General features: G+C 42.3%; 1 protein-coding gene across 1 annotated transcript in view; it reads left to right on the top strand.

The window, feature by feature from the left end:
* The window catches only part of LOC309550104 (adhesion G protein-coupled receptor F5-like), a gene marked incomplete at its 3' end in the record, with an annotated part of 113,698 nt that overhangs the window by 49,230 nt on the left and 42,718 nt on the right, over nucleotides 1-21,750 (top strand). The window contains exons 7-9 of the mRNA XM_082250561.1: nucleotides 3,217-3,378; nucleotides 9,950-10,120; nucleotides 15,120-15,332. Coding sequence (XP_082106687.1) covers nucleotides 3,217-3,378; nucleotides 9,950-10,120; nucleotides 15,120-15,332 — 546 coding nt within the window. The remainder of the gene's footprint in view (nucleotides 1-3,216; nucleotides 3,379-9,949; nucleotides 10,121-15,119; nucleotides 15,333-21,750) is intronic.

Raw genomic sequence — 21,750 nt, 5'->3', positions numbered from 1 at the left:
GCACGGGACTTCACAAGTCGCCCCCGAAGTAGTACAGAGTCGTGCTGCTTCAGTGTGAATGGGCTCTTAAGATTATTTAAAATCCCCAAAACATTTTATATTTTCTGAAAGCAGACAACCTACAGAATAAAATAGACATAGTTCCAATCTTTTATGTAACACGATATTAGTGCAGCGATTTTTGAAATGCAAAATGTCTGTAAAAAATACACTAAAGTTAATTTTAGGGCACACAAACAAAATATATTTCCACATATATTACCGTATTACCAAATTTTATGGTAAAATATAAAAGATAAGGTTGTGTTGAGTATATAGATACCCAACATGTAAAGGCTTGACATTGCGCGTGCCTGTGAAATGGCAATAAACTTCAGGACCCTATCTCTTCCATCAATAACAGTTTAACCCCATTGCCGACCAGCCACTGTAGTTATCCTGCGGCAGGTCGGCTCTGTTACGTGAAACGTTGTACAGGTATTTCACTTCATGTAGCAGATAGTGGGGGCATGCGTGAGCCACCGGAGGCATGTGCACGCGCCAATTGGCTAGAGGGGGAGCCAATCAGCGGGTCCGGCGGAGGCTATGTCCGCCAGGCACCAGTGATCGCTCCCCATTGAGACAGAACGCTGTTCTGTCAGTGATAAACACAGGGATCCTCTGTTCCTCCTATTTATTAACACAGGTCTCTGTGTTCATCCCTTGAGTAAATCTCCCACACAGTTAGAAAACACCCCCTAGGCTCACATTTAACCCTTTGATCGCTCCTGGTGTTAACCCCTTCCCTGCCGGTGTCATTAGTACAGTAACAGTGCATATTTTTAGCACTGATTACTGTAGTAATGTCACTGGTCCCCTCAAAAGTGTTGGTTAGGTGTCCGATCTGTCCGCTGCAATGTCACTTTCCCGCTAAAAATCACTGATCGCTGCCATTACTAGTAAAACATTTTTTAGAAAATAATAAAAATGACATAAATCTTTCCCCTAGTTTGTAGATGCGATAACATTTTTGCAAACCAATCAATATACACTTATTGGGATTTTTTTAACAAAAATATGTGACAGAATACAAATTGGCCTAAAAGGATGAAAAAAAAATAGATTTTTTGATTTTGTTTTTATTGGGAATCTTATATAGCAGAAAGTAAAAAATATTGTGTTTTTTTTTTTTTCCAAAAATTGTTGCTTTCTTTTTGTTTATAGCGCAAAAAAATAAAAAACGCAGAGGTGATCAAATACCACCAAAAGAAAGCTCTGTTTGTGGGACGAAAAAGAACATCAATTTTATTCGGTTACAGCTTCTAACAACGTAAAAACCTCCTGGTGCTTAAGTGGTTAAAACCCCTTACAGGTCATCAGTTTAGAGTCAAAGGGATTGTAAAGTCAGAAGGTTCTTGATCCTAATGCATTCTATGCATTAAATTCAAAAACCTTGTGTGTGCAGCAGCTCCCCTTAGCCCCCCTAATGCTTACCTGAGCCTCCTCTCGATCCAGTGATGTCCACGGCTGTCTCAGGCGTCCCCCTCCTCATTGGCTAAGACACAGCAGTGATGCCATTGGCTCACGCTGCTGTCAATCAAAGTCAGTTAGCCAAGGAGGAGAGAGAGGGGGCGGGCCCAAACGGCAGCTCCGTGTTTGAATGGACACAGGAAGCTGTGACTTGGCTCAGGTGCCCCCCTAGCAAGCTGCTTGCTGTGGGGGCACTCAAAGGGAGGGAGGGGTCAGGAGAGCCCAACAGGGAACCGGAAAGAGGAAGATCTGGGCTGCTCTGTGCAAAATCACTGCAACAGAGCAGGTAAGTATAACATGTTTATTATATTTATTGAAAGAAAAAAAAAACTGAGACTTTACAATCACTTTAAACGCGAATAATGGGGGTTTGTAGGGGTCAAATGCTTGGGTGTAACTTTGATTTTTTAAACATTTTTTAAATGTATTTTCTCTAAACCTTTTTTTCATCGCATACAGGACAAAATGTCCCCATAAGTGATGATTTATTTTGGTGACAGGTTCTCCTGGATGGGGCATGAGAGATCTAGAAGACCCCAGGGTGCTTTTTTTACCTCTAGTTTTCCTTTATATTGGCTTTTTAACCACTTTCCGACCGCCGCAAGTACATATACTGCGGCGGTCAGCCCCTCACAGGCAAAGTGACGTACCGATACGTCACTAGCCTGTGAGGCTCTGGGGAGCGAGCGCGCGCCGCCGGAGGCGCGCTCCCGCTCCCGCGCGGTCATGGACCCCCCCCCCGCGCGTGTGAGCGGCAGACCCGATGTCCGCTGCTCACTCACGATCGTCCGTGACAGTGGGAGAAAGGCAGGCGGCTAGTGTAAACAAGCCGCCTGTCATTCTCCCCTGTGTAGGAACAGTGATCATAGGGTTCTACTATGTAGGACTGTTGATCATTGTTCCTACACCTCAAGCCACAGCCAATCACAGTTAGAATCACGCCCCTAGGGACACACACAGCCCCTCCCTCTCAAATAAAGTTAACCCCTTCACTACCAGTGTCATTTTACAGAAACAGTGCATATATATAGCACTGATTGCTGCAGTAATGTCACTGGTAACCCCAAAAGTGTAAAAAATGTCAGTCAAGGGTCCGATCTGTCCGCCGCAATGTCGCAGTAGGGCAAAAAAAATCGCAGATCGCCGCCATTACGCGTTAAAAAAAAAAAACAACAAAAATGACAAAAATCTTTCCCTTAGTTAGTAAACGCGATAACTTTTGCGCAAACCAATCAAAATAAGCTTTTTGCGATTTTTTTTTTAACAATCATATGTAGCATAAAACAAATTGGCCGAGAATGTTAAAAAAATTGTATTTTTACATTTTTTTTTGGGAATTTCATATAAAAAAATGTGAAAAATATTGTTATTTTTGCAAAATTTTCGCTCTTTTTTGTTTATAGCACATGATTAAAATCTCACAGGTCACGCAGTGCCGAATCGCAAAATACCCCCTGGTCAGGAAGGGGGTAAAGTTTAGTGCAGCACGACGCTTTGGACAGTAAAGCGGTACATTTTGCATAAGGATGTTCACATCAGACCAAAGAGAAGGATACCTGAGGCTGAACAAGGGGATAAGAGTGTCAGTCCTTCAAAATGAGGGACAGTTGGGAGCTATGGCTTTGGTATACAAAAAAGTTGCTGTTTTGTAATGAAAATGTAACTCTACTAATTTCTATATAAATGATCTCAATCGAATCTCAATAGGAGGTACAGGGAACTCAACAAGCAACACAACATGCAGCATATACAATGTGGCACCCAATGCCATAGAATTCCGCCCATCGGTCACCAGCTATACATGTAGCTTTCAGCGAAATAAAGGGGCAACAATTTCGAAGACAATCAAAGTAACCTACTATAAAAAAGGTATGTTTTCTTTCTACATTTATCAGAGGTGGCTGCTCTCCTTAGTACCTTCTACACTCGGGTCTACTACCACTATTCCCCCAACCTTTCCAATACATCATCTCTGCAACCATGTCTACAGCTCAACCTTCAATCTCTTACCTCCACATTTTACATACTTGGACCCTGATTTTGGAAGCTGCCTTTCACATACTGCATGCTAAAAGCGCAATTTAAACCAATCACGTGATAATAACTTACCAGAGAAAAGTTTTGGACATTTTAAACCACTTAACACCCCATTATATATATCAGAGACCTTGTTGCTAGGCTATTCATTTCAACAACAATCTTTCCATAAGTTTATATGTGCATTTAACCAACTTTAAAAACATTATTTACCTGTAAAAGCCTGCTTTGTGCAGACATCCAAAAGACAAGATTGGTGCTGGGTGCCACCATCTTGGATGTGATGTCAGCAGTCCCAGCAGACTCACTGCTGTCACTCAGTGACACTTTAATGCATTCCAATTCACTCTTCCACCTACTGTACATAAAAGGTTATGTAGGTAGGTGACGGAAGTGGCAGAGGAGCTGGGCCAGCTCAGACAGTAATTAGACACTCCCAGAAGAGGAAAAGGCTTTGACATCCAATGAGGGTGAAGGCTGTGCTAGGGAATTCACAATGGAATTTTCTAGTAAGATCAAAGGCATATTGAAAGTAAATAAAAACTATGTATGGAAAGAAAAACACTGAGCATTTATTATATTTGACGGGATCTCTTCAAGTACAGTTACCCATGCCATGGAAATGTTAATTAAAGTGTAAAGCCAAAATTATTTATTTGAGTTGGATAAAAAGATGAGGAGTTAGAATCCCTGTCAGGTTGTTATTGCTGTCTGGGTTCCCAATGGGAAAATTCATCCTTACAATTTGTCTTGGTGATTATTGTCACTAAGAAAGAAAGTGATGGAAAATCCAAAATAAATTTTAGATTTAGAATTCATCAGAAGAAGAAGAGATGGTAAATATTCCAATGGGGGCACTTGTTTTGGTGTTAGCTTTCTGGAGTGGAATTCCCCTTGCTTTGTAGAGATTTCCTCCCACTTCCTGTTGTGGCTCTGGGACAGGAAATGGGGAAAGGGTGTACGGGGGGGCAGAGTATAGAGAGGGCCGGACAGTATGTACAGTGCTTGAATTTATTTTGGAATAATTCTCAGATTGTGCTTATTCGTTTTTCTAATCAGAATATTAAAGTAGTCATGCATTCTATGCATGAAGGTAAAAACCTTCTGTGTGCAGAAGACCCCCCCCCACCCCAATACTTACCTCAGCCCCATCTCAATCCAATGATGAGCATGAGAGCCTTGGCTCTCCCTCCTCATTGGCTGAGACAGCAGCAATATAGCAATATCAATTGGCTCCCGCTACTGTTAATTGCAATCAGTGAGCCAATGATGGGAAGAGAGTAGGAGTCGTGCCGAGCCGTGCTCCATGTGTGAATGGACACACAGAGCAGTGGCTCAGAAGCACGTCTGCTCGGGTGCCCCCATAGCAAGCTTCTAGGCAGAAGCCAGGGGCCAGGAGCACCAACGTGGAACCCGAGAAGAGGAGGATTAGGGCTGCTCTGTGCAAAATCATTGCACAGAGCCGGTGAATATAACATGCTTGTTATTAACCACTATAACCAAAAAACAGCTACAGCGCAGCTGGCTAGTTCTGGGAGGCTGTCTGAGGTGGCATGCTCTGTGATCACAGTGTCCTCCGAACACTGCTGATCACAGATTGAGGTAAAGATCCAACCAGCGGCTCTTTACCACGTAATTAGCTGTGTCCAATCACAGCTAATCACAGACGTAAACAGAAGCCGGTTATCGGCACTCCTTTCCTCACGCTGACAGCGTAAGGAGAGAAAAAGAGAGCCAATAACTGGCTTGTGTAAAAGGGACACGTACACTGATAAACAGGGCACTGACTTATCAGTGTCCTGATTATCAGTGCAGTCCCAACAGTGCCCATCAGTGCCTCCTCATCTATCTGTCACCTATCAATGCCCATCAGTGCCACCTATCGGTGCCCATCAGTGCCGCCTATCAGTGCCCTTCAGTGCAGCCTATCAGTGCCCATCCATACAGCCTCATCAGCGCACATCAGTAAAGGAGAAGAATTACCTGTTTGAAAATGTTATAACAAACTATGAGAAAGTTGTTTTTTTTTTTCAAAATTTTCAGTGTCTATTCGTTTATTTAGCCAAAAACTAAAAACCGAGTGGTGAATAAATAGCACCCAAAGCTCTATTTGTGTGAAATAAAATTATAAAAATGTTGTTTTGGTACAGTGTTGCATGACTGCGCAATTGTCAATTAAAACGAGACAGCGCTGAAAGCTGAAAATTGACCTGGGCAGGAAGAGGGTAAAAGTGCCCAGTAGGCAAGTGGTTAAAAAAAAAAGGCTTTACTATCAATTTAGGCCTCGCTCAATATTTACTGTTTTTTAACCCCACTCACTTTTTGCCCCAGTAGCCATCTACCCAGTGGCGTAGCGTGGGGGGTGCTGCCGGTGCGGGCCGCCCCGGGCGCAATGTTCAGGGGGGCGCAGTCACGGCGGCTGTGCTGTCCCTGAAATCTCAGTTACGGACATCCTTTCATGGAGAAGATTCAGAGTCTATAGCTGCTCCGCCCCTTCACTGCCTTCTCAGCCTATGGGATCACAGTGTGCACGCCCCCTTCCCCAGCGCGCCTTGTTTGATAAAGGAGCAGGAGATGTGGACAGCTGGAGAAGAGAGGAGAGGACGGGCTGCAGCCTCATAGAAGAAGGTGAGCTGGGGAAGATAAACCAAATGTATTCTTGTCAGTACTTACCCTGCTGAGGAGGGGGGAGGGGAGAGGGGAGAGGCTGTGTTTCCTCTTGCAGGGCTCCTCCTGTCTCTGAGGCTGATCGATAGATTTCATGTGAGGAGCAGTGCACTGCTTCTGGAGGAAGGACATGCCCTAATCTTCTCCCCCAATCTCTGCTACATCTCCCTACTCATTACCTGCCCACCCCCTCCTGTTCTACATTACCACATCCAATGTCTGTGAGCTGCTGGAGCACTACAAGTACCAGCATGCCAGGAAATGGGGGCAGCAGCAGTGTGTTCAATCAGGCTGATATTTAGATATTGTGTGTATACTTTATATATACTGTGTATATACTGTGTGTATGTGTATGCTGTATATATACTGTGTGTATGTGTATACTGTGTGTATACTTTGTGTATACTGTATATATACTGTGTGTATACTTTGTGTATACTGTATATATACTGTGTGTATAGTGTATGTATACTGTGTGTATAGTGTATGTATACTGTGTGTATAGTGTATGTGTATACTGTGTGTATAGTGTATGTGTATACTGGTGTATATACTGTGTGTATAGTGTGTATACTGTGTGTATAGTGTATGTGTATACTGTGTATATACTGTGTGTATAGTGTATGTGTATACTGTGTGCATACTGTATGTATACTGTGTGTATAGTGTATGTGTATACTGTGTGTATAGTGTGTGTATAGTGTATGTGTATACTGTATGTATACTGTGTGTATAGTGTATGTGTATACTGTATGTATAGTGTGTGTATAGTGTATGTGTATACTGTATGTATACTGTATGTATACTGTGTGTATAGTGTATGTATACTGTGTGTATAGTGTGTGTATACTGTATGTATACTGTGTGTATACTGTGTGTATACTGTGTGTATAGTGTATGTGTATACTGTATGTATACTGTGTGTATACTGTATGTATACTGTGTGTATAGTGTATGTGTATACTGTGTGTATGTGTATACTGTATGTATACTGTATGTATACTGTGTGTATAGTGTATGTGTATACTGTATGTATACTGTGTGTATAGTGTATGTGTATACTGTATGTATACTGTATGTATACTGTGTGTATAGTGTATGTGTATACTGTGTGTATAGTGTATGTGTATAGTGTATGTGTATACTGTATGTATACTGTGTGTATACTGTATGTATACTGTGTGTATAGTGTGTGTATACTGTGTGTATAGTGTATGTGTATACTGTATGTATACTGTGTGTATAGTGTATGTGTATACTGTATGTATACTGTGTGTATACTGTGTGTATAGTGTATGTGTATACTGTGTGTATACTGTGTGTATAGTGTATGTGTATACTGTATGTATACTGTGTGTATAGTGTGTGTATAGTGTATGTGTATACTGTATGTATACTATATGTATACTGTGTGTATACTGTGTGTATAGTGTGTGTATACTGTATGTATACTGTGTGTATAGTGTATGTGTATACTGTGTGTATAGTGTGTGTATAGTGTATGTGTATACTGTATGTATACTGTGTGTATAGTGTATGTGTATACTGTATGTATAGTGTGTGTATAGTGTATGTGTATACTGTATGTATACTGTATGTATACTGTGTGTATAGTGTATGTATACTGTGTGTATAGTGTGTGTATACTGTATGTATACTGTGTGTATACTGTGTGTATACTGTGTGTATAGTGTATGTGTATACTGTATGTATACTGTGTGTATACTGTATGTATACTGTGTGTATAGTGTATGTGTATACTGTGTGTATGTGTATACTGTATGTATACTGTATGTATACTGTGTGTATAGTGTATGTGTATACTGTATGTATACTGTGTGTATAGTGTATGTGTATACTGTATGTATACTGTATGTATACTGTGTGTATAGTGTATGTGTATACTGTGTGTATAGTGTATGTGTATAGTGTATGTGTATACTGTATGTATACTGTGTGTATACTGTATGTATACTGTGTGTATAGTGTGTGTATACTGTGTGTATAGTGTATGTGTATACTGTATGTATACTGTGTGTATAGTGTATGTGTATACTGTATGTATACTGTGTGTATACTGTGTGTATAGTGTATGTGTATACTGTGTGTATACTGTGTGTATAGTGTATGTGTATACTGTATGTATACTGTGTGTATAGTGTGTGTATAGTGTATGTGTATACTGTATGTATACTATATGTATACTGTGTGTATACTGTGTGTATAGTGTGTGTATACTGTATGTATAGTGTGTGTATAGTGTATGTGTATACTGTATGTATAGTGTGTGTATAGTGTATGTGTATACTGTATGTATAGTGTGTGTATACTGTATGTATAGTGTGTGTATAGTGTATGTGTATACTGTATGTGTATACTGTATGTATAGTGTGTGTATAGTGTGTGTATACTGTGTGTATAGTGTATGTGTATACTGTATGTATAGTGTGTGTATAGTGTGTGTATACTGTGTGTATAGTGTATGTGTATAGTGTGTGTATACTGTGTGTATACTGTGTGTATAGTGTATGTGTATACTGTGTGTATACTGTGTGTATAGTGTATGTGTATACTGTATGTATACTGTGTGTATAGTGTGTGTATAGTGTATGTGTATACTGTATGTATACTATATGTATACTGTGTGTATACTGTGTGTATAGTGTGTGTATACTGTATGTATAGTGTGTGTATAGTGTATGTGTATACTGTATGTATAGTGTGTGTATAGTGTATGTGTATACTGTATGTATAGTGTGTGTATACTGTATGTATAGTGTGTGTATAGTGTATGTGTATACTGTATGTGTATACTGTATGTATAGTGTGTGTATAGTGTGTGTATACTGTGTGTATAGTGTATGTGTATACTGTATGTATAGTGTGTGTATAGTGTGTGTATACTGTGTGTATAGTGTATGTGTATAGTGTGTGTATACTGTGTGTATACTGTGTGTATAGTGTATGTGTATACTGTGTGTATACTGTGTGTATAGTGTATGTGTATACTGTATGTATACTGTGTGTATAGTGTATTGACTGCGGGTGACGTCAGACTCTCCTCCCTCCCTTCCGCATGCGTTACGTCCCTCGGGGCGGGACTTCCACAGGTGGGGGGGGCGCAAATTACATGCCTTGCCCCGGGCGCTGACAACCCACGCTACGCCACTGCATCTACCTAATTTGTCCCTTATACTCAAGTCCAAAAGTTGGAAGGTATAAATTAGTGTCTTACAGTCAGGAGCTACTCTCACAGAATGCTGGGTCAGCTTAAGAGCTTGTTCACACCAGGGGTTGCCTAAGAATGGAGCCGCTGGAGTGCTGTAGGATAACAGCAGTGCAGATGTTCCAGTTGCGGCTCATCAAACTATTTACTTTTTTAATTACCTTTATTGAAATGTCACAAAGTGAGACTGTGCTGAAATAAGTACATAACCTTGCAGTCGTGTGAAGTAGCCAGGTATGAGACAAGGCATTTTGAATTGTCTTGTGGTGGGACTGCGCTTGAATAACTGCCCAACGCAGTCCTACTGCTACTGAATAAGCCCAAAGGTATATTTAACTGCAAAGACTATAATTACTTTTGTCCCCTTTTCTGGAGTTTGCCGAGTCCACGGGTGCCCTGTGCCCTCTTCCTCTCCCATTCCTCTCTATTTCAGAACTCTGCATGAGTTTTTACCAACTTCCATTTGCTTTGTATGGGTATTAACTAACTCTCTATTTCTGCTTCCTGCAGCTATTATCACAGTACCATCATCCTTGAAAATTTCAGCAAGCAAAAATCTCAATGTGAATTGCCAGACGAATATGAATGTTACTAAGATTGTATGGGCGAAAGACACCATCAGCAACATTGTGGCTAACAGTAGCATTTTACAGAAGAATAGGGTATCCCCTTCTTGGGCTGGTGGGTAAAACAATCCTATGTGACATAGGACATGAATAATTCTATATGATTACATAAATGTAATATGGATAAAACTTAGTTAGTTTACCTTTATCAAAAAACTGCCTATGCAGGTAGGGGGCACCAAATAGATAAAAAAAACCGTAAAGCTTTGTCCAAAATTGAATAATGGCTCTGATATTGATGTAAGCCATCTACATCCTTCTCCCGAAAAGCCTGGCCAAGATACTTTACAGAAATGGCATCATCCCATTCTAACTTGTTGCTAGGCTGTTGCTAAGACACTCACAGACTTCATGAGGGTGGCTTGAGGGCCTGTCATCCTCTAGAGGGCCCTGTGCTCACTGCCTGGCACCGTGGAGCTCGATTGGCAATTGCCGTTGAACACCAGAATTGCCAGGTCCACCACTGACGCCCTGTGCTTTTCACAGATAAGAGCAGGTTCATCCTGAGCACATGTGAAAGACATGAAAAGGTCTGGAGAAGCCATGGAGAATGTTATGCTGCCTGTAACATCATTCAGCATGACCGGTTTAATGGTGGGTCAGTGAAGTTCTAGGGAGGCAATCCATGGAGGGACACACAGGTCTCTACAGGCTAGACAATTGCACCCTGACTGCCATAAGTATCGGGTTGAAATCCTTGGACCCATTGTCAGACGCTTCACTGGTGCAGTGCAACCTGGGTTCCTTTCGGTGCACGACAATGCCCTGTCTCATGTGGTGAGAGTATGCAGCCAGTTCCTGGAGGATGAACTAATTGATACCATTGAAAGTGCCTCATGCTCACTTGACCTAAATCCAATAGAACACCTCTGGGACATTTTGTTTCGGTCTATACGACACCGCAAGGTGCACCTCAGTCTGTTTAAGAGCTCAGTAATGCCCTGGTCCAGATCTGGGAGGAAATGCCCCAGGACACCATATATTATCTCATTAGGAGAATGCTCTGCCATTCTCAGGCATGCATACAAGCACTTGAAGGCCAAACAAACTACTGAGTACCATTTTGAGTTACTGCAATTAACATTCAGCAAAATGGACTAGCCTGCTGCATTTTTTCACTTTGATTTTCAGGGTGTCTTTGAATACAGCCCTCTGTAGATTAATCATTTTCATTTTAATCAAACGATGTGGCATCCTTTCGTTCCTAACACATTACCCAGTTCATATCAATAAAGATATCCAGCATGATATTTTTCCCCATTGAGATCTGATGTGTTTTCAAAGTGTTCCTTTAATTTTTTTGAGCAGTGTATATAACCTAACTTTGGATTTTTTGTGTTTAGTGCTATGACCCTAGTGGGAGTAAAAGATGAGGGGAATTTGCACAGGTGTGATGCAGTCTGACCGTGCATGTCCTGATTGGTTAAGGTGCGATTTATATCCTAATATGGGGATTTCATGTTTGCATGTCCTGATACCATTTATATTGTAATTTTGGATTTTCATGTTTCATGTGTCTATAGCCGCAGTAGGGGAGGACTTTGCAAAGGTGGGGTATCGTATGACTCAGCATGTTCTAATTGGTTGAGGGGCTATTTATTTCTTAATTTTGGTAATAATTAGTTTAATTTATATCTGCCTGCAGTTTAGCTTTAAACTGTCCTGCCAGCAACCAGTTCTAGAGTAGCTGCGGTCTTTATGAACCAAACATGAGCATTGCCACTTTTATGACTCTTCTGGTCTTGATCAGTCATGACACTGAGAAATCAGGGTAGTTAGTGAGGAAACCCTGTACCAATCAGGTCATACAGGGTTGGGTGGAAGAAGCATGGGGTGGCAAGACATAACGTGAATTGAGTGGAGGAGTTATATATGTCCTAACTTTGGATTTTTTGTGTTGAGTGCTATGACCCTAGTGAGAGTAAAAGTTGGAGGGAATTTGCACAGGTGTGATGCAGTCTGACCCTGCATGTACTGATTGGTCAAGGTGCGATTTATATCCTAATATGGGGATTTGATGTGTCAGATGCTATGGTCCCAGTGGGGAGAGAGCAAGGACTTTGCGTAGGAGTGATGCAGCGTGACTCTACATGTTCTGATTGTTAATGGAGATATGTATATCTTGATTTTGGATTTTCATGTGTCAGGTGCTATGGTCCCAGTGGGGAGAAGGGGGTGGGGGGGGAACTTTGCACAGGTGTGATGCAGTATGACTCTACATGTTCTGATTGGTCATGGAGATATTTATATGTTATGTTTTGATTTTTATGTGTCAGGTGCTGTGGTCCCAGTGAGGAGAGTGGGGAACTTTGCGTAGGTGTTATGCAGTATTGACTGGATTGATTCTGGATTATCATTGTGACAGTACTCACCGTCACTGGGAGTGAAAGACAGATACTTAATGGTTTGGATTGCTGCAAATGGGTTCTGTGTTTACAATTATGATAATGTGTATTGAACTTCAATGTCAGAGACAGGCTCTCCCTATTGTCTGTCAATTGAGGTGGGGTGTGGATTCTGTTGAGCCTGTCTGTCCCATTGTTAATTGTTAATGAACTCACATGTTTCTGTCCAGATGGCTAGATAATTAGTTCAGGTTAATTCTATTTCTGTATACAATTTCATCTGCATATGATAATGTAATCAGGCAACCCCTGACCTGCGTGGGATAATCTGATCAGGAGGGGTATGTCCATGCTGTAAAAACTGTGTGACTGTTCAATAAAGAGGAGATTCCAGTACAAGCTAAGTTGTTGACTAGCTTTGTATGGGGGGTTTCTGGAAAATCTAATATCTATGTTCACGACTGGGAGGAAGCCGTATACTGACGGAAGTCCACAAGTACAGTGTGGTTTGCAGTTCCGTTACAATCATGTGTCAGGGACTGTAACCCCAGTGGTGGGTTGAAGGGAACTTTGCACAGGTGGAGTACAGTCTGACCTTGCATGTTCTGATTTGTCAAGATTCCATTTATATTCTAATTTTTATTTCTTCATTTTGGATGGTGTCGAGTGCTACGGTTCCAGTTTTGGGGGACTGTGGGTAGGTAGGGTGCAGGCTGACCCTGTATGTTCTGATTGGTCGAGAAGCTAGTTAGACCGATTAGCCATAACATTATGACCATCCAACATAACCCATCGAGGCATGGACTCCACTAGACCTCTGAGGGTATGCTGTTGTATCTGGTGCCAAGCTCTCAGTAGCAGATATTTTAAGTCCTGTAAGTTGTGAGATGGATCCTCTGTGTATCCTAATTTTTGTTGTCAAAGCATTACACAGATGCCCAATTGGATTGAAATCTTGAGAAGTTGAAAGTCAAGCCAACGCTTCAAAATCATTGTTGTCTTCCTCAAACCATTCTTGAATTCATCAGACTAGGCCACATTCTTCCATTGCTATTTCCATTTCTGATGCTCACATGCTCAATGTAGGTGCTTTTGGGTGTGAACATGGGTCAGCATGGGCACCCTGACCAGCCCCATAAGCAACAAACTGCGATACACTATGTGTCCCAACACCTTTCTTTCAGAACCAGCATAAACTTTTTTTAGCAATTTGGGCTACAGTATTTCTTCTGTTGGACTGGACTACACAGGACAGCCTACTCCCCACATGTGCATCAATAAGCCTTGAATGCCCATGGTTCACAGGTTTTCCTTCCTACCACTTATAGTAGATCCTAACCACTGCAGACAGGGCCTGCTGATAGGTGGGACCACCGGTCGTCTTGTAGGGGGCCCAAGCATACAGGGGGGCCCACACAGGGAGGGGGATCAGTGACAGACAACAACTGTGTCTCTCTTCCTCCAGCAGATCAAAGCTGGTCTCTCCCCTTCTCCCTGCTGCCTGATTTCAGCTTCTAGAGGAAGAGAGACACAATTGTTATCTGTCCCTAATCCCCCTCCTTGTGTGCCCCCCCCCCCCCCTCAGCGCTGGTTCTAATGTTAGCTCTGCTAGGTGAGTTTGTTATCTCTGTAACTTTGTTTCTATCCCTGCAGTTCTTCCTATACTCCTTGTCCCAGCCTGTATATTTTTTTCATCTCTCTCCCCCTTTGCTCTGTCTCCCTGACAAAGTCACAGCGGATTAGCTGCATTCCCATGGGGTGAGGACTTTACTGTTACACCGGTTCCATAGCTGCCTTTTATCTTGTCCTAGTGCACTTTAGTGTGCTTTATGTAGCTGGGCTTCCCACTCCCCCAGACTTCCTGACCTATGCAGCTTTGCTTCATCTTCTCTACACTGTCAGTTCCCTGTGCAAATCCATGTATCAACTCCTTCTATTTAACCATTTACTAACGGTCTGGCAGTAGTAAACTCCATTTTTTATCTTGTATCTACAGGTAAGCCTATAATAGGGCTTACATTTAGGTACAGTGAATATCTCCTAAACGTAGCAGCCAGTGATAGCACCGGTGCATGTGCACTGTGCTCCCAATGAAAGGCATACCATCCGTTGAGAGAGCTGCACTGTGACTATGACTCCCGCGTGCATGCGTGTGAGATACATCATCGCAGTTTTGCCAAACAACTGGAGCCCAGAAATAGAGAGAAGACCAGATGCAGATGGAATCCCTCTAAGTAGTGACAGCACACCGCTGGAGAAATCTGTTTTTTAAGGTAAGTCTGTCATAATAATATATCACCAAATATATCTATCAGCAGCTCTGACTGCAGACCTGGAACATCCCATAAGTACTGCCGTTTTGGAAATGCTCTGACCTGTTTATCTAGCCATTACAATTAGGCCTTTGTCAAAGTTGCTCAAATCATTACACTTGCCCAGTTTCACTGCTTTCAACACATCAACTTCAGGTACAACATGTTCACATGCTGCCTAATATATCCCACCGACTTTCAGATGCCATTGTAACAAGAAAATCCATGTGATTCGCTTTACCTGTCAGTGGTCATAATGTTATGGCTCATTGCTGTATATTTTATATCTGACTTGTGGATTTTCATGTTTTGGGTGATATAGCCTCAGTGTTGGGGGGATTGTGGGCAGGTGGGTGCAGTCTAACCCTACATAATTTGATTGGTCTTTTGTTCACAGGTAACTACTTTTGTGTCGTCTACCAGGGCAGCCTAAGTACATACGCCAGTCTCACTGTGATTTTTATAACTTTGCCTCTCACAGAAGAAATAACAGTTTTCCCTCTGCAAACATATCTGACATGTGAAAACACAGCAACGGTACCATTAACATGCTGTGTAAATGGCTCTGGCTACACTCGAAATTTCACAAATAGTTCTCCACCTATGCATGGTAAGTATGACCTTCATAACGAAGTAGAGGATTTGACCTTCTGTAAATCAGTTAATCAATATGCGAAATAACTTTAGGGATGGTTGAGTCAAGCAGTGCACATCATTTTAAAGAAAAATATAACTCCTTTAGCTTTTGCTTCCACCAGTATATGCATTCAGTGTTGAGTGTTGTAAAATAAGTGTTGTGGTAAAGCCAAATGAAGCCCTGGTATAACTGTAATTCAGTTGCATATGTCGCGCTACCTCCATAGGAGCAGCTAAATAGAATGTGTCCTCTGTTCCTTGCCTCGACCTTTTCAAGAACCTCAGCCCCTCTGACACACCAGGTTGAGTGTAAAAACATACAATATCACATGAAACCACTAAAAGGAATACTTAGTACCCAGTAGTGGAGCTATATCAAAGAAAACAGGCACTAAACCAGGTAGTAAAGGCAAACAACCATATATTGTAACCCAATATGGTTGGTAACTAGGCAATCATAAAATGGAAAAACAATGGTAATAACACAGTTTAGCATTCAGAGGTGATTAACATTAAGGACTAGGCATAAGATGACATTTGGCGTCCAGATCCGCATAAACAGTAGCAAGGCCACCTCAAGTGCAGAAGTGGGCAGTAGTAAATTTTTATCTACCGAGTGCTGGAACTATACCACCAGTGCCCATTTATGATGGCAATACTAGCCCTAGACCAACTGGGTATGCACTGTCCAGTAGAAAAGGTGGATGTAGAAGAGGGGGCAGGGGAACAAAGGGGCCTGCAAAACAATTATTACAGGAGGGGTAGTCCTTTGAGATGTACTTCTGCTGGCTATGGTCGAGGTCATTTAAGAGCATTGGTGCACTAAACGACCCAGTTAACCTACATATAGTATAGGTACAGTATAGGTACGGTACAGCCTTGGCCCAGGTGCAAGGTAGATGTGGTAAAGGTTTGATATAATGCAGTACAGGGTTTGTAAAGGCACAGTCTAGCTTTGGAATAACTGCAGTATCGGTGCAGTGTGGATTGAGTACACTTGGTGTCCTGCTCTGAGTGGCTCAGTCCCTAGTAGCAGTATCAGCAGTGGGCGAATAGTTCCCGGGATGTTGTGGTGACCTCTTGCTGTAGAAGGTAGTGATCATAAATGGGAAGCACAGTGGGCACTCCAGTTTCCCTATTACAGCGGTGCAGGTGCTGTGATGTGGGCAGTGCTTCACTGCCCCCTGGTGTCCTCACTCCCAATCTCAGGTTCAGATCACTGCTGTAAATGTACTCTCTCTATAACTCCCTCGGTGCCAAGAGGAAACACTTTTCCAGGCAGTTTAATAAAAAATAATTTCTTCATTCCTCCTACTGCACAGTGCATATTGGGATCTGTAGAGTAACCATTATAGTGTAGCCATTTTATGGCTGCCATCTAAAACTACAACTCTCAGGATTATCAGTGCTCTGCATAGAAGACTTTGAGCTTCCTTGGCTTTAGCTCTCCTCCTGCTGACCAGAGGAAGATGGTTCAGCATAACCTGATCAGTATCTCAGTAGAGAAAGAATGTCTCCAGGGCAATGTCTCCATCTCCAAATTGCTCCAGCACCTAGCTATATGTACATGAAAAATATAGAGCAAAAAAAATTGGCAGGACTTCAAATACCCCTCCAGTGAACACCAAAATACAAATATGTAAAAAAATACAAAATTGTATTATTTCCTAACAATAAAATGTATTAAAGCATACAAAATGTGGTAAAGCTTGCATATGAATCCCAACAAACATCAACCACTATAAGGAATACGTGGTTATTGGTCAAGATATCATTTTTTTGGTCTATGCATTTCGTGGAAAATTACCGCTTCTTCAGGACCTGTATCTTTCGGCTGACCATACAATTTGTTTCTAGAGACAACAAACGAAGTCAATAACTTACAACATATAACACAATCGTGTCAATTCACAATAATCATTCTTATGAAAAATTCACCAAAAGTCAGAGAAAAAATAACAAGTAAAAATACACAATATATGGATACATTGGGTAACTATCCCTTAAAATAGGGATGGAAGAGGAGAAGAATAAGGAGAGAAAAAAAAAAAAAACATATGTAATACCTTATCTGGGACAAATTTCAACCAAATATTGTGTGTAACAGTTGTCTCGGCTTGTTTATGACGATGCTGGGATAAGGGCACACCAAAATGGTCCCGCCTGTACATGAATAAGTCAAGGAGTTTTTGGGGAAGAATATATTGTCAGTGTGTATAATAGATTTATCATAGAAATGTTCTTCAGCCTATTGTCACTTTTAATTATCATCCAGCCCACTATGGCAGCTAATACAGAACAACAGAATGTCCAGATAAATGTTAAAAAATGTTCATCAGTTCATTTATATACATATTCTTATTACTGCTAGTGTAACTGCCGTTAAATCCCACGATACCATTCTGCCACAATCATTTTTACAGCAGAAATCGGCACAGGTTGTAAAGTACTGGGTAGCACAGTGGTGTAGTGATTAGCACTTCTGTCTGGGGTCACTGGTTCAAGCCACAGCACTACCTGCCTGGAGTTTGCATGTTTTCCCTATGCTCATGTGGGTTTCCTCCCACACTCCAAAGACATGCTGGTAGGTTAATTGGCTTGTATGAATGTGAATAAGGGAGCTTTGATTGTAAGCTCCTTGAGGCCAGGGACTGATGTGAATATACAATATGTGTAAGGCGCTGCGTAAATAGTTGGTGTTATATAAATACTACTATGAAGACAATTAGGAATATACTGCATTGTGTAATAATGTCAACCTGATGGTTTCAGACCCTGGAGGCAAAAGATGAGCTGTTTAACCAGTTCCAGCCAAACGTCACAATTCTCTCATACATGTAAAAATCAGATTTTTTTTTGTTTTTTCCTGCAGGAAAATTACTTAGGACCCCCCAAACATTATAGTTTTTTTCAAGCAGAGACCCTGTAGAATAAAACGGTTGTTGTTGCAATTTTTTATGTAGCACAGTAATTGCGCAGTGCTTTATTAAACACAAATTTTCAGGAAAAAAATACACTAATGAGTTTTAGTGAACACAAACACAATATATCACCCAATTATTTTTGAAAACATATAGGATGATTTTAGACAGAGTAAATAGATTTTAACAATAGTACAAGCTATGCACAAGGTAACAATATCTAACTGAAGAAGTATATAGATTTGAATGCTGTAACAATGCAATTCCTCTTATAAATGTATGAGAGTGACAATCAGACGTCTGATTCTATATTAATTTTAGATTAAACAATTAACTCTAACTAACTCAGCTGCATATATCTATATCTCAATGGAATACATTTCAATCTTAAATATAACCTGAAAGAGTGCACTCTGTCACCTATAGGGGAGGCCCCCTTATCCATGGATTAAATGAGTCTCTTACTGGCAAGGCCTTGCTAATCTTCGCCGGCAGTAGGGGCCCTAATCATTCCATGAATGATATTTGTAATCCAAAAAGAAAAGGACGGGGGTATTTGTAATCCAGATTCTGTCTAAGATGAAGTCAGTGTAAATCGCTGTATGAATACAAATGCAGCCTCCCGGATTGTTACACACTATATAAGATCTCAGAAGTGTCCTAAAGCACTTGCTCCGCTATATTGAGGTTCTTCCTGTGTCTGTACTGCGTCACAGGCCCTTTCACTCTGTCCGTGAGCCACTACGCTCACTATAAATCAGATGCCTCTCACCCAATCCTCCGGCCTCCTCTCCGGCAGTCCTCCGCACCAGGCTGGTCACTCCTCCGTGGTGTCCGCCACCTCAATAAAGTGTCTCGGCACTAGATCAGTCACTCCTCTGTGACATCCGCCACCTCTCCAAGGTGTCTCCGCAATAGGCCACAGCCTCTGCTCGCTCTGCTCTCTGCAGCCGTTCTCCCGCTCCTCCACACCTCACGCGGTCCCCCAGGCAAGAGAGCGAACATCTGGCCCTGCCCCAATTTATCCACTCTCCCATCAAAAAGAGAGCGAACATCCGGCCCTGCCCCAATTTATCCACTCTCCCATAATCCTCCGCGGAACCTGCAGCCCCCTGGGAGTATAGTTCAATCCAACCCACTTTCCACAATCTTCGTCCTCCTTTGGACCACATCTCCCACAATCTAACTCGTCACTTTCTCAGGAGAAACCGACAATAAGCAACAAACTTAAAGGAATAGTACGTCAGCCTTAACTATGCTGAAAGTGATTTCCTCATTTGACTGCATCCTCCCCCTACTTGAAAGTCTTTGGTCCCCAAAGATGATGAACAGTTGACTATAAAGACTACAAGAAAGGTCTGAGTCACTCTCACAATAGGCCAACAAGAAATCAGTGGACAACCTAATAGTGTCAGCGGGTGGAATACGATCATCTTCCTTGGGTATCCCAATAGAAGAAGTAGCTACTTGTGTGGGGCATTGAGTCGTTACAATTTGTTCTTCAGAACTCTCTCCTAAAGTACCATACGTCATTCTCTTTGGCGGATGTATTTCTCTCCGTAGCCTTAATAACACTGGGTTCAGATTCATTTTCTAACCCTGAGGAGCTACAACCTGGTTGAGACTCTCCATGTTCCTCAGAAGGGTCCATTAACTCTTATGTGTTTTGTACAATTGGACTTCTGTCTTCCACTGGCACCTCTGTATTCTCCACAGGGGAATGACTCAAATTCTCATCAGAAGGCTCCTCCAGCTCAGGAGATGGAGAATCAATTGGGACGTCTTCACACGGCAGAGTATCCACAGGAACATCTAGCACATTCTCTTTCTCTGTGAGGTTGACTACTGATGGGACCTCAGATGAATCTAGCACCGGAGGCCTCCTTCTCTCAGGAAGTGGTATAGAGGGCCAATCAAGGGCTGATGAGTGACCTCCTTGAACAGGATTCTTTACAGGTGATGGCCATCACCAATCAAAAATGTTTTTTTCATAATCACTTCCCTCCTCTCTCTCAGGCAAATTGGAACTCTGAGAACCTTGTAAAGGTCGAGGCCGCAAAATTGGAAGTCTAGGAGTGTCTTCTTCTTCATCACACCCCGCTGGGATTCTAACTGCCCCAGCAATGGGCAACAGATGATTCCGGTGCCAAACTTTTAAAGACCCAACTTTCCCTTCAGGGTGAATTTGGTATACAGGCAAACCCGGCAGCTTCTTATGAACATTGAATGGCTGTGAACGCCAACGATCCGCTAACTTATGTTTTCCAGGCACTCCCAAATTCCGCAGAAGTACTCTGCCTCCAGGCTGTAAGTCCTGAATTCTCACTTTCAGGTCAAAACTTCTTTTGTTTCACTGCTTCCTAGCAGCAGAGGCTTCAAGAGCCTTTTCATAGGCTAACTTTAAATTTCTATCGACATAACCTTTGTATGAGCTCTGTGAGGTATGATCAGGTGAAGTCCCGAAGGCCAAGTCTACCGGTAACCGAGCTTCTCTTCCAAACATTAGCCAATAGGGAGAATATCCAGTGGAATCATTAACGGTACTGTTATAAGCATGTACTAAAGCTGAGACATATTCACTCCATCGCTGTCTCTTTTCAAAGGGTAATGTTCCCAGCATGTTCAGCAAAGTGCGCTTAAACCTCTCAGGCTGAGGGTCTCCCTGGGCATGATATGGAGCAGCCCTTGACTTTTGGCTCTTCACACAATCTTCTAATCAGTCCACTTTCAAAGTCTCAGCCCTGATCCGAGTGCAACCGCTGAGGTAAGCCATAATGAACAAAGAACTTCTCAACTAGGATCTTGGCCACAGTGCTAGCCTTCTGATCCAGAGTAGGGAAAGCTGAGCATACCTAGTGAAATGGTCCGTCACAACCAGAATATTACTACACCCATCCAAGTCAGGTTCGAGACACAGAAAGTCAATACACGGCAACTCCATAGGTCCTTGGCTTTGTAGATGACCCATGGCAGCAGCTCTGTCTGGGACTCAGAAGCCGCTGTGCAACCAACGATCCATCTAGGCGGTGCGCATGCGCGGGAGCGCAGGTGCGCGTGCATTTAGACGTGCCAGAGCAGCGCGCGTGCATCATGAACCACATTGTACCAACCCAGCCTCCTCTTAAGGATCGCTCACCCTGTCATCCGGTGCTGGATTATCGTCAGCTTCCTGTACCTTTGACCTGAGTTCTGTTCCTGCTTCCTGTTTGCTTGTGTACCGACCCCGGCTTGCTCCACGGACTTGTCTCTGCTTGATAACCTGTGTACTGACCCCGGCTTGCTCCACGGACTTGTCTCTGCCTGATAACCTGTGTACCGACCCCGGCTTGCTCCACAGACTTGTCTCTGCTTGATAACCTGTGTACCGACCCGGCTTGCTCCATGGACTTGTCTCTGCCTTGCTGTTACTTGGACTGACCACACGTGTATGACCCTCGGCCTGGCATTTACTACTGCACTGCTTGCTTTCAC

Source organism: Pelophylax lessonae (genome assembly GCF_965119305.1).
Source record: "Pelophylax lessonae genome assembly, chromosome: 3".
NCBI lineage: Eukaryota > Metazoa > Chordata > Amphibia > Anura > Ranidae > Pelophylax > Pelophylax lessonae.
Note: the sequence above shows the minus strand (reverse complement) of the source record. Positions and strands in the feature narration are given on the sequence as shown.